This window comes from Pimephales promelas, chromosome 1 (genome assembly GCF_988280905.1).
Source record: "Pimephales promelas chromosome 1, fPimPro1.hap1.1, whole genome shotgun sequence".
Taxonomy (NCBI): Eukaryota; Metazoa; Chordata; class Actinopteri; order Cypriniformes; family Leuciscidae; genus Pimephales; species Pimephales promelas.
The window spans coordinates 9,156,566-9,170,527 of NC_142769.1; the positions used below are offsets into that span (position 1 = coordinate 9,156,566).

The following is a 13,962-nucleotide window of genomic DNA, read 5'->3' on the forward strand; positions in this document are numbered from 1 at the left end:
TCTGTATTGATTGGACATATCCACGCCACACAAGGGTTTACTACATCTCAATGTTGGTGGTACTGTATGAGACAGATAAAGACAGGCAGACAGACATGATTTCACCAAGTAAAACAGGTTCATGCATCAACATCCTTGTTGGAACAAATATCCAATCAACCAGTCAGATTTGAGGGAAAGGTTTAACGTTAATGTCAAAAACAACGGTTACGTGCTTCTACACCATTCTTATCCACTTATCATTTCACTCTGATTTCAGACAAGTTATGGATAGAGCAAGGTTTAGGGGTAGAGATAGGGTTAAAACTATGTTTTTGGACAGGATTGTTATTCCAGGATCAACAAAAAATGTTGATCTAGAAACATGTCTTACTTGGCAAAATCACGGCGACCATTGAAGTCAATGGCTTGCTTGACACACATTACCAGCGAATGCCACACACTATTACAGTACATGCTGCACAGAAAACAATGATCTTTAGATCACTTGCTATACAAAAAGTGGATAAATGAGGACTACTGATGGTTAATACACTGAGGCCCTGATTTATTAAAGGTTTGCAAATGAGGTATTACCTTTTAAAAGTCGAGAATGAAAATATTTTGAAAGAAGTCTTATCATCTTTACTCTGGTTACCTATTAAGTTCTGAATCAATTACAAAGTATTACTACTGACCTATAAAGCCCCAAATGGTTTAGCTCCTGTGTATTTAATGGACCTTCTTTCGCCCTACAATCCATTGCGTTCTTTAAAGGGATAGTTCAATTTGAAATTAATTTTTGATATGTTTCAGCTTACCTCAAGGGCATCCAAGATGTAGGTGTCTTTGTTTCCACAGTATTTTCAATTTTGACATTTTTCAGTCAAACCGTTGTTGTCTATCAGTCATACACTGGAGGCTAAGGGGGTCCACCAAAAAGCATGCACAGAGAAGTCAAAATTAAACATGATTTAATGACTCGTAAATGTAAGTACACATTGATGGCCTAAGACACGAAACGAGCGGTATTTGTGAGAAAACGAACAGTATTTATATTGTTTTTACCTTGTGTTATCACAGTGACGTCCAAGTGATCTGAATCAGTTGTGCAATGTCCAACTGAACCGAACTGAATCAGTTCAATGTTACGCCGGAAGTGATCGCTTGCGTGTGACGTCACTCAATATTTACACGGAGATTTCGGAAGTTTTACCTTTTACTAAACATATTTAGATATGCCGAAATCATCTTCCATTACGGTTTCCCGTATATCTAAATATGTTTAGTGAAAGGTAAAACTTCTGAAATCTCTGTATAAACAAAGAGTGACGTAGGCGCGCAAGCGATCACTTCCGGCGCATGCGCAGACCGAAGCGCCCTGTTCTGTCAGATCATTTTGTCATGGCTATGATTACAAGAGGTAAAAGCGATTTCTCACACAAACCACTCGTTTTGTGTCTTAGGCCATCAATGTGTACTAAAATTTATGAGTCATTAAATCATGTTTGATTTTGGCTTCTCTGTGCATGCTTTTTGGTGGACCTCCGTAGCCTCCAGTGTATGAATGATAGACAACAACGGTTTGACTGAAAAATGTCAAAATTGAAAATACTGTGGAAACAAAGACACCTACATCTTGGATGCCCTTGAGGTAAGCTAAAACATATCAAAAACTAATTTCAAAGTGAACTATCCCTTTAAGATCACTAAATTCGAGGATTCTGGTCATTCCTAGTATATCTAAGTCCACAACAGGAGGGAGGGCGTTCTCACATTTAGCTCCTAAACTCTGGAATAGCCTTCCTGATATTGTTTGAGGCTCAGACTCGCTGTCCAGTTTAAAACTAGATTAAATACACCTCTCTTTAGCCAAGCATTCACATAATGCTTACCTTTTATACCACTGTTGAATCAGATCGAATGCATTACTATTATGGACACTAGCTATGCTAATTATTTCTCATCTGCTTTTCTGCTGTTGGTAAATGGCGAATGTCAGCTCCATTTTGTATCCAGCCTCTCACGGAGACTTCAGATGCCCCAACACCTGTGATGAGATGATTAAACGTCTGTGAAGAGACGACTCGACGCCTGTAAAGTAACAACTCAACGCCGCCGATATGTTATGCCCTAAATTAATAAATGATTAATTAACTGTACTTTTCTGAAATGCACTTTTAAAAGCTGCTTTTAAACAATATGAATTATGAAAAGAGCTATACAAATAAGTCTCTTATGCTCACCAGCTGCATTTATTTGATCAATACTGTAAAAACTGTAATATTGTGAAATATTATTACAATGTAAAAGAACTGTTCCCTTTTGAATATATTTTAAAATGTAATTTATTTCTGTGATATAGGGCTTTGTAGAAACGGTGGTGCATTTAGTTCAGGATTCTTTAATGAAGGTGATGAAAAAAAAAAGATATGTCTTTATTAAAACTTTTGATAAATTTAATGCATTGTTGCTTAATAAAAGTATTCATTTCTTTCTTTTTTTTTTAAATCTTACTGACCCCAAACGTTTTGGATATTGGATTGGCATTAAAACAATCGCAAGGGCAATGAATAATATAAATGAATAAATAAAACTTGAAATGGATATTTGGCAATGTACACCTTAGAAAAAGGTCCTTTTTCTTGTGTGGAAAAAGTTAGTAAACACCTACATTTATGAAGTGCAAATTAGAACATTAAACTGGAAAGCCACACTTTATATAAACCTCAGTAAACTGGTCTGGTTTGGTCATTAACCTTAAAAATAGAAAAGCTAAATAAAATCTAATTGAAATGCTGTTTGGGGACTTATAAGAAACCTCTCCTCTCTAATATTTATTTGAACAGTATTTATTTAAAATATGAACACTGTAAAGGTCAATTTAATGCATTCTTGCTAAATAAAAGTAATAAATAAAGGCAGTTAAATTAATTCTGCATGAAGGAATGGGCTAACCATTATTCTAATAAATGTAAGAGACTGATAGACAATCATAATTTCTGCCAAAATTATTATTATTTATTATTTATTAAAATTATTTCTGCCAAATGGATGCAATACCAGCTACAAAACAGAGGGGTGTACTTATTTTTCCATGGTAGATATTTGGAATATAGTTCTGTAGATTGAACAAGTTTTCAAGCTTTTATTTGTCATCTTAGTAAATCAGGGCCTGCATTCTAATTAGCTCTCGATTGCAAAAAAAAATAAAAGCCTAAAAGTGGCATCAGACATGCATACACAGGCTGCATCAGTGATATGAAGCATTCAATAAGCAAGAAAAGAAAAATACATGGATTATAATGCAATATTCATGTGTCTGAAATATCCCGAGTGATATTCATGCATGAAAAGCAATGATGCGTCTAACATGGTAGTAATTGATGATAGATTGTTATCTGTGCATTTTATAAGGCCACACTTTTAATCTCAAGGTGACCAAAGGGTTTAGTAGCCTATGGTTTACCTAGATGAGTGTGCTGGATAACTGTGGGACATTATGCAGTCAACCATGCTCAGCCTCTCTTTCCCTTCCTGACCTTAAGCCAATAATGTAATCAAACAAACCTGAGACCCCAGATCAGCTATATTCATCCTGCTAAGAGGGGCCTTAATCATAATATATTATGTTATTATATTATAGCGTTATTATGTGTGCATGCACTTCATTCATACTGTTGTGGTCTTTGTATTTGCATAGATTTATCTGCTTATATATGAGTGCCACATGTAAAAGACTTTTTGTAGCTCAAAGTCTGACTTTTACCTGAGAAATGCCTCTCAATATAATTGAAACGACAATTTCAAAAACTATACTCAACTACATTCAACGGAAATTTAGCTTTCATAAATTAGAAAATGAAACAGGCATATGTTGTAAAGTGTGTAAAATGTCCTTTATGGCAAAATTATTTTCTGTGTTAATTAATATTATGCCAAAAATACTGTCAATGGAACTTAACTTGTTTTGAACAACAAGATCATATTTAAAGCAACACCATAATAAAAGATAATATTAGTAAATAGATAATGCTCCAGTTATTTTAATCATTTGATTTTAATTGTATATTTTTTTATTCGATTTTTCTTGCCCAGTTTTGTTATTGTTGTTGTTAAGCACAGCATAAAAATAGGAAACAGAAAAAAATAAGAATTCACATTCAGGGCTTCTGTAAGATTATGCTTTCCGTGCTCTAATAAATTATTATTAGTAGACATTTTCTAAAATTGTGTATTTTAAAACTGGGTTATTCTAAACCCAAGAAAATTGTGAACGGAATTGGATTTTTGTTTCTGGTCTAAATCAATAAATCCCTCATAATTAAAAAAACAACAGAAGAATATCTGGTAACACATTACAACACAACTTTATAAATGCATTAACTAACAATGAACAATATATATGTTACAGTATTCATTAGTATTTGTTAATGTTAGTTTATAAAACAACTGCTGGTTGTTAGTTCATGTTAGCTAAGGTACATTAACAGATATAACTTTTGATTTTAATAATGTATTAGTAAAGGTGAAATTAACATTAACTAAGATTAATATTTTTTTCTATTTAAATCTGTAGGGTCAACATGACTATCCTCGCATTACTAAAGGTTTCTGTCCATTTCCTATTAGACATGTTGAGCACACTGCAAAGTGTCAGCAATCACAACCACATTTAAGTGCACTTAAAGGGATAGTTCACCCAAAAATGAAAATTGTCATTACTTACCCATAAAGTTGTTCTAAACCTCTATGAGTTTTTTTTCCTGCTGCTTATCAACATTCTTTAAAATATTCTTATTTTGTGTTCAGCAGAAGAAAGAAAGTCAAACATGTTCAGAACAACATGAGGGTGAGTAAATGATCACAATTGAATTTTTTTGGTAAACTATCCCTAAACAATGCATTTAAACATTTGAATTGGTGAATATGCTAAATTGTCGATTCATGTGTGAATGGGAAAACAACATACGATACAATGTTTCCAGTCACTAGTATCACATAGCATCCGTTTTAGGGCAGTGCCAAATAAAGATGCATAGATGCCAAAACGTTGCTATCCTTATCATTTAAAACCATGTATGATAGCAACCTATGTATGGTTATTAGTTTGTAACCCATCATGTGATTTTGTTAGATTTGTAAAATGAATTCCCTTTATTTGGGATGTTAGTAATTAAATCAGGTTCTGAATATTAATACCAGTTGGAATCAATACACATTTACTACTGTAAATTCATGTGTACGTGAAATATCTATTTGATAATATTCACTATTTTACAATGTCTTTTTCTCTTAGTTTCTGAATTCCTGTGGGAATCTTTTGAGAAAAAAAAAGAGAGCATAAAAACGTATATCAGGGAATTGTTCTGAATGAATCCATTCAACTTGCTCAGATGTATTTATCTATCTTTGGGTCTCCTGCTTCTCATAGAATGTGTGTTTTTCCTTGCCTATCACTAAATTAGGGCTGGCAACGATTAATTTTTTGATTAATCACGTCCATAATAAAACTTTGTGTGTACTGTGCATAATTTTTTTATATAAATACAAAGATAAATACACACACAAGCATGTATACATTTAAGTAAATTGTGTTTATAAAATATTAATATTTCTTATAATTTAAATTATATATAATTATCTATACACAGTACATGCGGATATTTCTTAATATATACATGCACTCTCAGAAAAAAAGGTACAAAAGCCGTCACTGGGGCTGTACCTTTTCAAAAGGTAAACTTTTGTCCATTTTAGGTGCTAATATGTACATTTTAAGTGTTAATATGTACATTTTAGGTGCTGATATGTACATTTAGGTACTAATATGTACATTTTAGGTGCTAAATACATTTTAGGTGATAATATGTCCATTTCAGGAGCTAATGTACATTTTAGGTGCTAATATGTACATGTAGGTACTAATATGTACATTTTAGGTGCTAAGTACATTTTAGGTGATAATATGTACATGTAGGTACTAATATGTACATTTTAGGTGCTAATATGTACATTTTAGGTGCTAAGTACATTTTAGGTGATAATATGTCCATTTCAGGAGCTAATATGTACATTTTAGGTGCTAATATGTAAATTTAGGTGTTAATATGTACATTTTAGGTGCTAAATACATTTTAGGTGATAATATGTCCATTTCAGGAGCTAATGTACATTTTAGGTGCTAATATGTACATGTAGGTACTAATATGTACATTTTAGGTGCTAAGTACATTTTAGGTGCTAATATGTCCATTTCAGGAGCTAATATGTACATTTTAGGTGCTAATATGTACATTTTGGTGCTAATATGTACATTTTAGGTGCTAAGTACATTTTAGGTGCTAATATGTCCATTTCAGGAGCTAATATGTACATTTTAGGTGCTAATATGTACATTTTGGTGCTAATATGTACCACTAAGGTATCAATATGCAGCCTTTGGGCACAAAAGTGTACCTTTTGAAAAGGTACAGCCCCAGTGACAGATTTTGTACCTTTTTTTTCTGAGAGTGTGCATGTGTGTGTTTACAGAATAATTCTAAACAGTACACACACATATCTTAATGCAAACTTATTTTGACTGTGATTAATCACGATTAATCGTTGCATTAATCGTTGCCGCTCACCAAAGTACATAAATGTGTTTTGATTGACATGGGCTGAGGCTTTGCTTCTCAACTTTATATCAAACATGTCCTTCACATCCTCGAGTTAAACTTCCGCATCATTTTGATGTTAATCAAGCGAGAGCTGTCATACATGTTGTTGTTTTTTTTGTTACTGATTGAGTAAAAATCTCATGCTCTACTTGCCTTCACTGCCATTGGTCGGTTAGTGTTGAGAGTGAGCATGGCTGCCCATTGTCCCTCCAGCAATCTTCTCATCTCCTCTGTTCACCCTGCTCAATGACAAGACAGGTTTCTTTTGCTTGTCCCGCCCTACCTCTACAGTCCCTCTGTTTGATTGGCTCTGTGAAGCAGCAGTGGCTCTTTGAAGTAGCGAAGAGGGCAAGGACTGGACAGGGCAGATATACAGACAAGGATGGGTGGATGTATTTAATGGGAGATATTTGAACGGGGTTACTGTGTGGGAAGTATGCTGCGACAGAGAGAGCTGTGCTGTGACAAACCCACAGAGGACAAAGTACCTTTTGGAGGTCGTCCTGCAGTCGCTTCAGCATGGCCTCTAACTGGGACACTTTCTCCTCGAGGTGACCAGGCGAGTCACTGCGAAGGCAGGGAGAGAAAGAAGAACACAAAGGAACACAAATACATGGTGTGATATATCATATGATATATATACTGTATATATTTTATTCTGTTGAAGTATTTAGACTTCAACGGCTCAATGTTTAATATCACAAGTGCATACTGTAAATGTTTTTGGCAGGTCAGTTTATAGTTCTCCCTGAGTTGTGTCTCTCCTCATGTTGTGAGTATCATCGAATGTCAAAAGAATGCATAGCACAGTCATTCTCACCTGTCCTTGAAGTCTTTAAACTTGGTTTCCGTCTGACCTGGCTGGGTCATAGTCGCGTGAGTTCCATCTCCTGACTTCCGATCTGAAACCCAGCAGGAAATGACTTCAGTAATATTCCATCTTAACATTGCAAATTTACCAGACCAGCATTCTTCAGTGAACAGACTTTCACATGCTCAAACACATTTCATCCACTGAAAATTGTCATTTCTCACCTTCTTGAGACAAAGCTTCCAGAATGTTCCGACAGGCGCTGGCCAGATCAGCAATCGACTGCCACTCTTCCTCGGATGAATCTGTTGTCTCTGAGAGAACTGAAATTAGCAAAAATATATTATAAAAAGAGATCTTTGGAAAGTATTTAGTTTTGATTATTTCTTGGAATCTACTAGAAAGTGCCACTGTGCACTAGCAGTTGTAGTGGATAAATGACCTTGTGAAAAGTACACTTTAGCATACATTCAAAAAAAGTACTTATTACAGAAATACCATAATTTAAAATAATATTTTAATTGCAATTAAATGAAAATGTAAAATAATTGTGAGTGTTTTTTGACCCTCTTAAGTAGGGCTTAAATACTTCTCTTTATATGTCAATTTATATTGATTTCTGTTGTCTTTGAAATACAGTTACTGTTTAAAGTGTGCTACTGAATGTACTGACAAGCATTTATGGTAAACTAAAACATTCGTCAATGTTATTTCTATTGAAACTTTTAGAACGCTCGCCGGTGAAAACGTAAAAATATTTTATCGGATGTGCCTTTCGTTGACACGGCGACGGCGTTTTTGGGGCTTAAAACGCAAAAAAGTGAAACCACCCTCCAGAGTGGAAATCTTAAAAACGCTCCACCGCGTTCCTGTGTAAACAGTAAAAACGCAAAAGTCTGCTTGACAGTGAAGGTTGTACGCAGACACGAAGACTTGGTGTTGTTGTGTGGCAGTGCTTCACATCGCCAACTAGCCGCCTAGAGTGCATACTACATTGAATTTCACACACTTTTGCGTCACCATATGCACACGGATTTCCCACCCAAAACGCTCGTCTAAACGCAGAATAAAAAGTGATGATGCAACGCCACTTTTGCGTTTTCTCTTCAGAATCGTTTCCATGTAAACATAGCCTTAATCAGTCCTTCCAGAAAAACGCAGAGTTTTTTTGTGATTGTTGCGGGCAAAAATCCTTCATTACGCGGCTATTTTTCTTTAAAAATGCGATGAAATATGCGGGATATTTATGCAATTTTATGCAATGAAATTGCGGGAACTTGCAAAAATTGCGGCAACTTGCAAAAACTGCGGTTTGCTGAAAAGTAGAAAAAAGTGATTCCCCCAACACCCTGTTCTTACTAGGCTACTACCTTAATGTAAAGAGTCATTTCTTATTACTTCCTTTGCTAAGGAAGAATACTACATCATAGAAAGTGCTGGGAATGTTTAATTTCTCATCTTGTTTTATATTTATTGAATTTTCAAAATCACAGAGTTTGATATCAAGGTCTTGACATTTCTTTTTACACATTTTCTGATAAGTATAACATCTGTTAAGTAAAATATGAGACAACAATAATTTGGGGGGGGGGGGGGGAGATAGATGGGATCACAGACATATATTAAATTCCTTTAGCAGAGATACAGATCTTTGGGCTTTTCAGGTTTTTTTTTTTTTTTCGAAATACATTTTAAAGGCTGTTTTGAAATGATCAAAGTTGGGTTTTGAGTTACTACACTTAGTTTGATGAATATGAAATTTTCCTAATAATAGAAACAAATCGACAACATACATTTTTCTTATAGGAAAGTCAAAATCATATGAAGTAAGACAGATGACAAATTTAAGACAAGGTTGAAATTCATTTTAAAACCTAGAAATTGAGACATCTCATTCCAAAAGATTGAAGATTACACACTCAAAGAATAAGTGCACAATAGACTCTCTTTCAAAATGACAAAAACAGCAATGTTTTATTTCAGACTGTAACGAGTGAAAATAAGGTGTGGGCCCTTTAAGAGCTGCGTGCTCCCTGTTGAACTTTCTGCGGTGCCTCAACTCGAACACCCCTTCTTGTATCTTATTTTGTTTATTAAGTAACGATATGACGGTAGAACGTGTGACAGACAGTTATACGAGTTAGATTTGTGAGATGTCAATCGCCTCCGTGAATCTGTCTGGCCTCTGCAATAACTTCAGCTGTGATCTATCCCGTCGCGTAATTGCGTCACTTCATAACGTTCCCATGGAAACAGGGGGAAATGGCTGCTCTTGTGTGAAGCAAACGCAACATTTTTCAACTTTCTGCTAAGATATATGTGACTCTTTTTGCAACGAAAATACAAGGATTATGAAATCATGCAAACCCCGCATATTTTGCATGGAAATCGGCAATTTATGCGGCGAAAGTGCGGCGTATTTGAAAAAATACGGCCCCCGCAAAAATATCCGGACTTTGGCTGATTTTGCATTGAATTCAGCGATCGCATAATCGCGTTTTTCTGGAGGGACTGCTTAATGTACATTAAAGGTGCTATATGTATTTTTTAGCGGCCTCTATCGGTGATGTTTCAAATTGCAACCAATTTTTACAAGAGCGCTCGTGCTCTTGCGCATGCTCGAACACAAGAGCGAGCACTCATGGTACAATGCACGGCCACATTGAGACTTTCAACACACCGGAGAAAGCATCACACAACATGCTGGAAACTCATGTAAACTCCTACTGCAACGTTACGATAATAGGCTACTTTTATCAACTTGACGTTGAACTAATGCTCGTACCATGATAACGCTACATTTGTGGTGTTATCTAGCATAAGGCATTTCACTAACTATTTGTGTATCTTTCGCAATCAGCAATGTAAACATAGGTGAATGTATAATATGATAATGAAAATGGTAAGTGAACATTTTCATTGTAACAGTAGCAACATTACTGTACTGAACATGTCTGGAAATGTATATTGTAAACGATATGATAGTAGTGGGATGAGTGACGTTAGACAGTAGATCTAGATCTAGACATAGAATAAAAGTTACATCCTAAAGCACCTACTTTTTGTTATTCTGGAACATTCTTTTGTATTAATTTCATGTCACATATATGTTGTAGTTTACCTTTCTATTTCATTACGGTTTATCATTAATTCAGCATATTTGAAAACTTGTAATTTAATCACAATAAAAATAGCAGAGGTCATTGTAATGTGTGATTACAACCCCTTCACACACAGGCAATAAAAAAAAGATTCATTTTAGAAGAAAAGTTACATATAGCATCTTTAAATTTAATATATATGTAATTACACATTTGTAATGATGAAGTTTCAATTCAATGTATTTAAAATATATTCACTTTAAATGTAATATCAAATAAAACACTACAGTTAAATTATAATCAGGTACTTTACATGTGCTTTAGTATGTTAGTCAACACATCAAAATAAGTGCACTTTATAGCACTACAAAAGATTATTAAAACATAACATGATTTGAAGTTGTTAAAGCAGTCCGCAGTTTCCTCTTTTTATCTCTTGGTTCCTTGTCACATTAGGTATTATTTCCCTTTTCAGCGTACAGTAAAATTACGTTTTCTGGAGCGTCCTGCAACAAGCCACCAAAAATGATGAATGTTTTGCTGTTAATAATATAACAACATGGTTTTATTTTTATTTTTATAAGCAGTATCTGAGGCTAGGTTTTGAATCTTTTTCAAATTACTTCTGCTGCCATCCCCCAAATTGTTCAAAAGTAAAAGGTTCCCTACTGACATTCTGGAGATTGGCTTAAAAAGGCCTGAGTAAAGAGAATAACACACATGCACACCCGCATGCATTTTAAAAGAGAGCTTGGAGAGATGTAACCGCTCAACTAACAAGGGGCAGCACCGAACAGATGGCCCAGAGACAGCGTCTTGATTTAAGGCCATATAATACCCCTTATCCCAACCAGCCCTAGCCTGGCCCCCATCTGTCCAAAGCTTTATACTCATTTTAAAACGTCAATGGCATTCATGCCTTGATTCGAATCTTTTAAAGCTTGCCGAATTTACTTATGGATAGGAGGCTGGTCATAGATCAGCTTATTTTTTTAGAAAGGTAGTGTTTACAGGAGAAGGGCTTATGCAGGAGTAAGGGAAAATGAAACCTCCCAGAGGAAGAGGAGGAATAGAGCCGCCCTGTCACCAAGGCAAGAGAACAAAAGGAAGCGGAGCTAATGTACAGAGCCAAACAGCTGAAACTATACCAATATAGCTAAATATATTACATATAGGGCTGTGCAAAAATTAATTGCGATTAATCGCATCCAAAATAAAAGTCTGTGTTTACATAATATATTTGTGTGTGCTGTATATAATTATTTTGTATATATAAATACCTATGCATGCATGTATATATTTAATAATTATTTGCACTTAAATTCTGTATATATAAATAAATACATAATCTATATTATATAAATATAAATATTTTATATATGAATAACACATTTTCTTAAATATATACATGCATGTGTGTGTATTTATATATACAAAATAATTATATACAGCACACACAAATATATTATGTAAACACAGACTTTTATTTTGGATGCGATTAATCGCAATTAATTTTTGCACAGCCCTAATTACATATTATATTTTATACATTTTTCAGCACATTAGTCATTTTCACTACTTCCATAGTGTATGATTGCAGAAAAAGAAGTCTCTTCTGCTCACCAAGACTGCATGTATTTGATAAAAAAAAACATTTATATTGTGAAATATTATATTATTTTTTTATAATTATAAGTCATGCATTTGATTTTTTAATGTGCATGCTCATAATCCATTGTACGATCACATTTAAAATATTTCCAGAGACACTTATTTGCAGCACTAATTAGTTATCAATATCTTTAATGGCTAATGTTTGCATTAGAGGCCATGTTGTATGACGATCGGCAGCTGTAGAGCCCTCAAGAGCCTCAGGAGGACACTCTTTCCTGTTTATTATTTTCATCTTTTCGGTCTCATTACCTTTGATTTTGTGCACGTGTGTTTGATTATCTTGTTAAGTGCACCGGTCTTATGCCTGGGTGGCCCTTTGTACCATTGCTGAGTTTTGTAAGTGTACTGCATGCTGAGCGTTTTCCTAGTTCCTAGTTCCTAGTTTCTTAGTGTCTCCGAGTGTTTTCTAGTTTCACAGTTCCTGGACCCCTTGCCTGTATCTGGTTTTCCCATTTGCCTCATCCCTGCATTGTATGATTGCTGATCTGGACTGCTAACCTGGTTTTGACGTCTGCCTGTTCTCTCGTACCTGTTTCTGGATCTTCCTTTCAATAAAGCCTGCATTTGGATCATCACTGTCTGTTTCCACCGAGCAGTTCATGACAGCTAGTATGTAACATTAAAAAAAGAGCATTTATTTAACTGTTTATTTGAACTATTTCTGTTTTTTTTTTCTTTATTTTATTTACAGGAATTATTAGTTACATTTACAAAAAGTTAGTAACCGTATTATGACTCACAAAACGTATTTATAAGAACATGACATCTATTGATAACAATATATTTATGTATTTGACAGAAAGAAATTGAACTATAATAACATTATAGCAATGCATGTTGCATCTTTGTAAATACATTCATGGAACCATACGACTGACTAATTAATACAAATAAATCAGTGTATAATGGCTTATAAGCATGCGCATTGAAAAAGCAAATGTATGACTTATAATAATTAATTATAATAATCTGTTACATTTATATAGCGCTTTTCTACTGTAGGTACTCAAACCACCAATGAATAGCATCCACCTGGATGATGCGATGGCAGCAATATTGCGCCAGAACGCCCAGCACACACCAGCTTATTGGTGGAGAGGAGAGATAGTGATGAAACCAATCAGTATAAATAGGGGGTGATTAGGAGACCCTGAGAGGCCAATGGGCAAATTTGTCCAGAATGCCGGGGTTAAACGCTTACTCTATTCCTGAAGGACATCCTGGGATTTGTAATTACCACTACAGAGAGTCAGGACCTCAGTTTAACGTCTCATCCGAAGGGCTTATAAGTAATTATAAGAAATAATACAAATGTGACTACCGTAAAAAAACTTAAAATAATAGCACAGTCCCAAATAGACGCCTGTCTCTTTTACACGCCTGGAGTGGCTTCAGGTTTGCGTCAATAAAGGCCGGGGCTGTTTTTTTAGTTTTGGGTTGTTTTTAATCTTCATAGGAAGTGTTACTGTGGAGGTTTTGGAAAGTGCTGCGGCAAGTTTTTGCGCCATCTAGTGGTTTAAAGGAAAATAAAATCAAAGGCGCCGTTTCCCCGGTGCGCCTTTAGCCCTGTTGTACACCAGTAATATTAGAGGCATGTAATGTGACATTTTCAATACTTTAACATAAAAAAATGACATTTAATAATGTCTTTTTGTCTCTGTGTTGATGAAGTCATCAGTCACGTCATACACGTGCCTCCACGTGCCTTCTCAAACCTGATCTCTCTCCTAGATGG

General features: G+C 34.9%; 1 protein-coding gene across 6 annotated transcripts in view; it reads right to left on the bottom strand.

The window, feature by feature from the left end:
- Positions 1–13,962, bottom strand: part of sipa1 (signal-induced proliferation-associated 1) — a 65,406-nt gene that overhangs the window by 4,112 nt on the left and 47,332 nt on the right. For 3 of the 6 annotated variants that reach the window (XM_089124153.1, XM_089124093.1, XM_089124122.1), the window contains exons 13-16: positions 7,677–7,775; positions 7,462–7,543; positions 7,130–7,208; positions 6,795–6,996 (exon numbers count right to left, since the gene is read on the bottom strand). In XM_089124153.1, the coding sequence (XP_088980279.1) occupies positions 6,814–6,996; positions 7,130–7,208; positions 7,462–7,543; positions 7,677–7,775 (443 nt within the window). In that variant the 3' untranslated portion in view covers positions 6,795–6,813. The remainder of the gene's footprint in view (positions 1–6,794; positions 6,997–7,129; positions 7,209–7,461; positions 7,544–7,676; positions 7,776–13,962) is intronic. The other 3 variants (XR_016147968.1, XM_089124219.1, XM_089124187.1) reach the window with 3 other exon arrangements.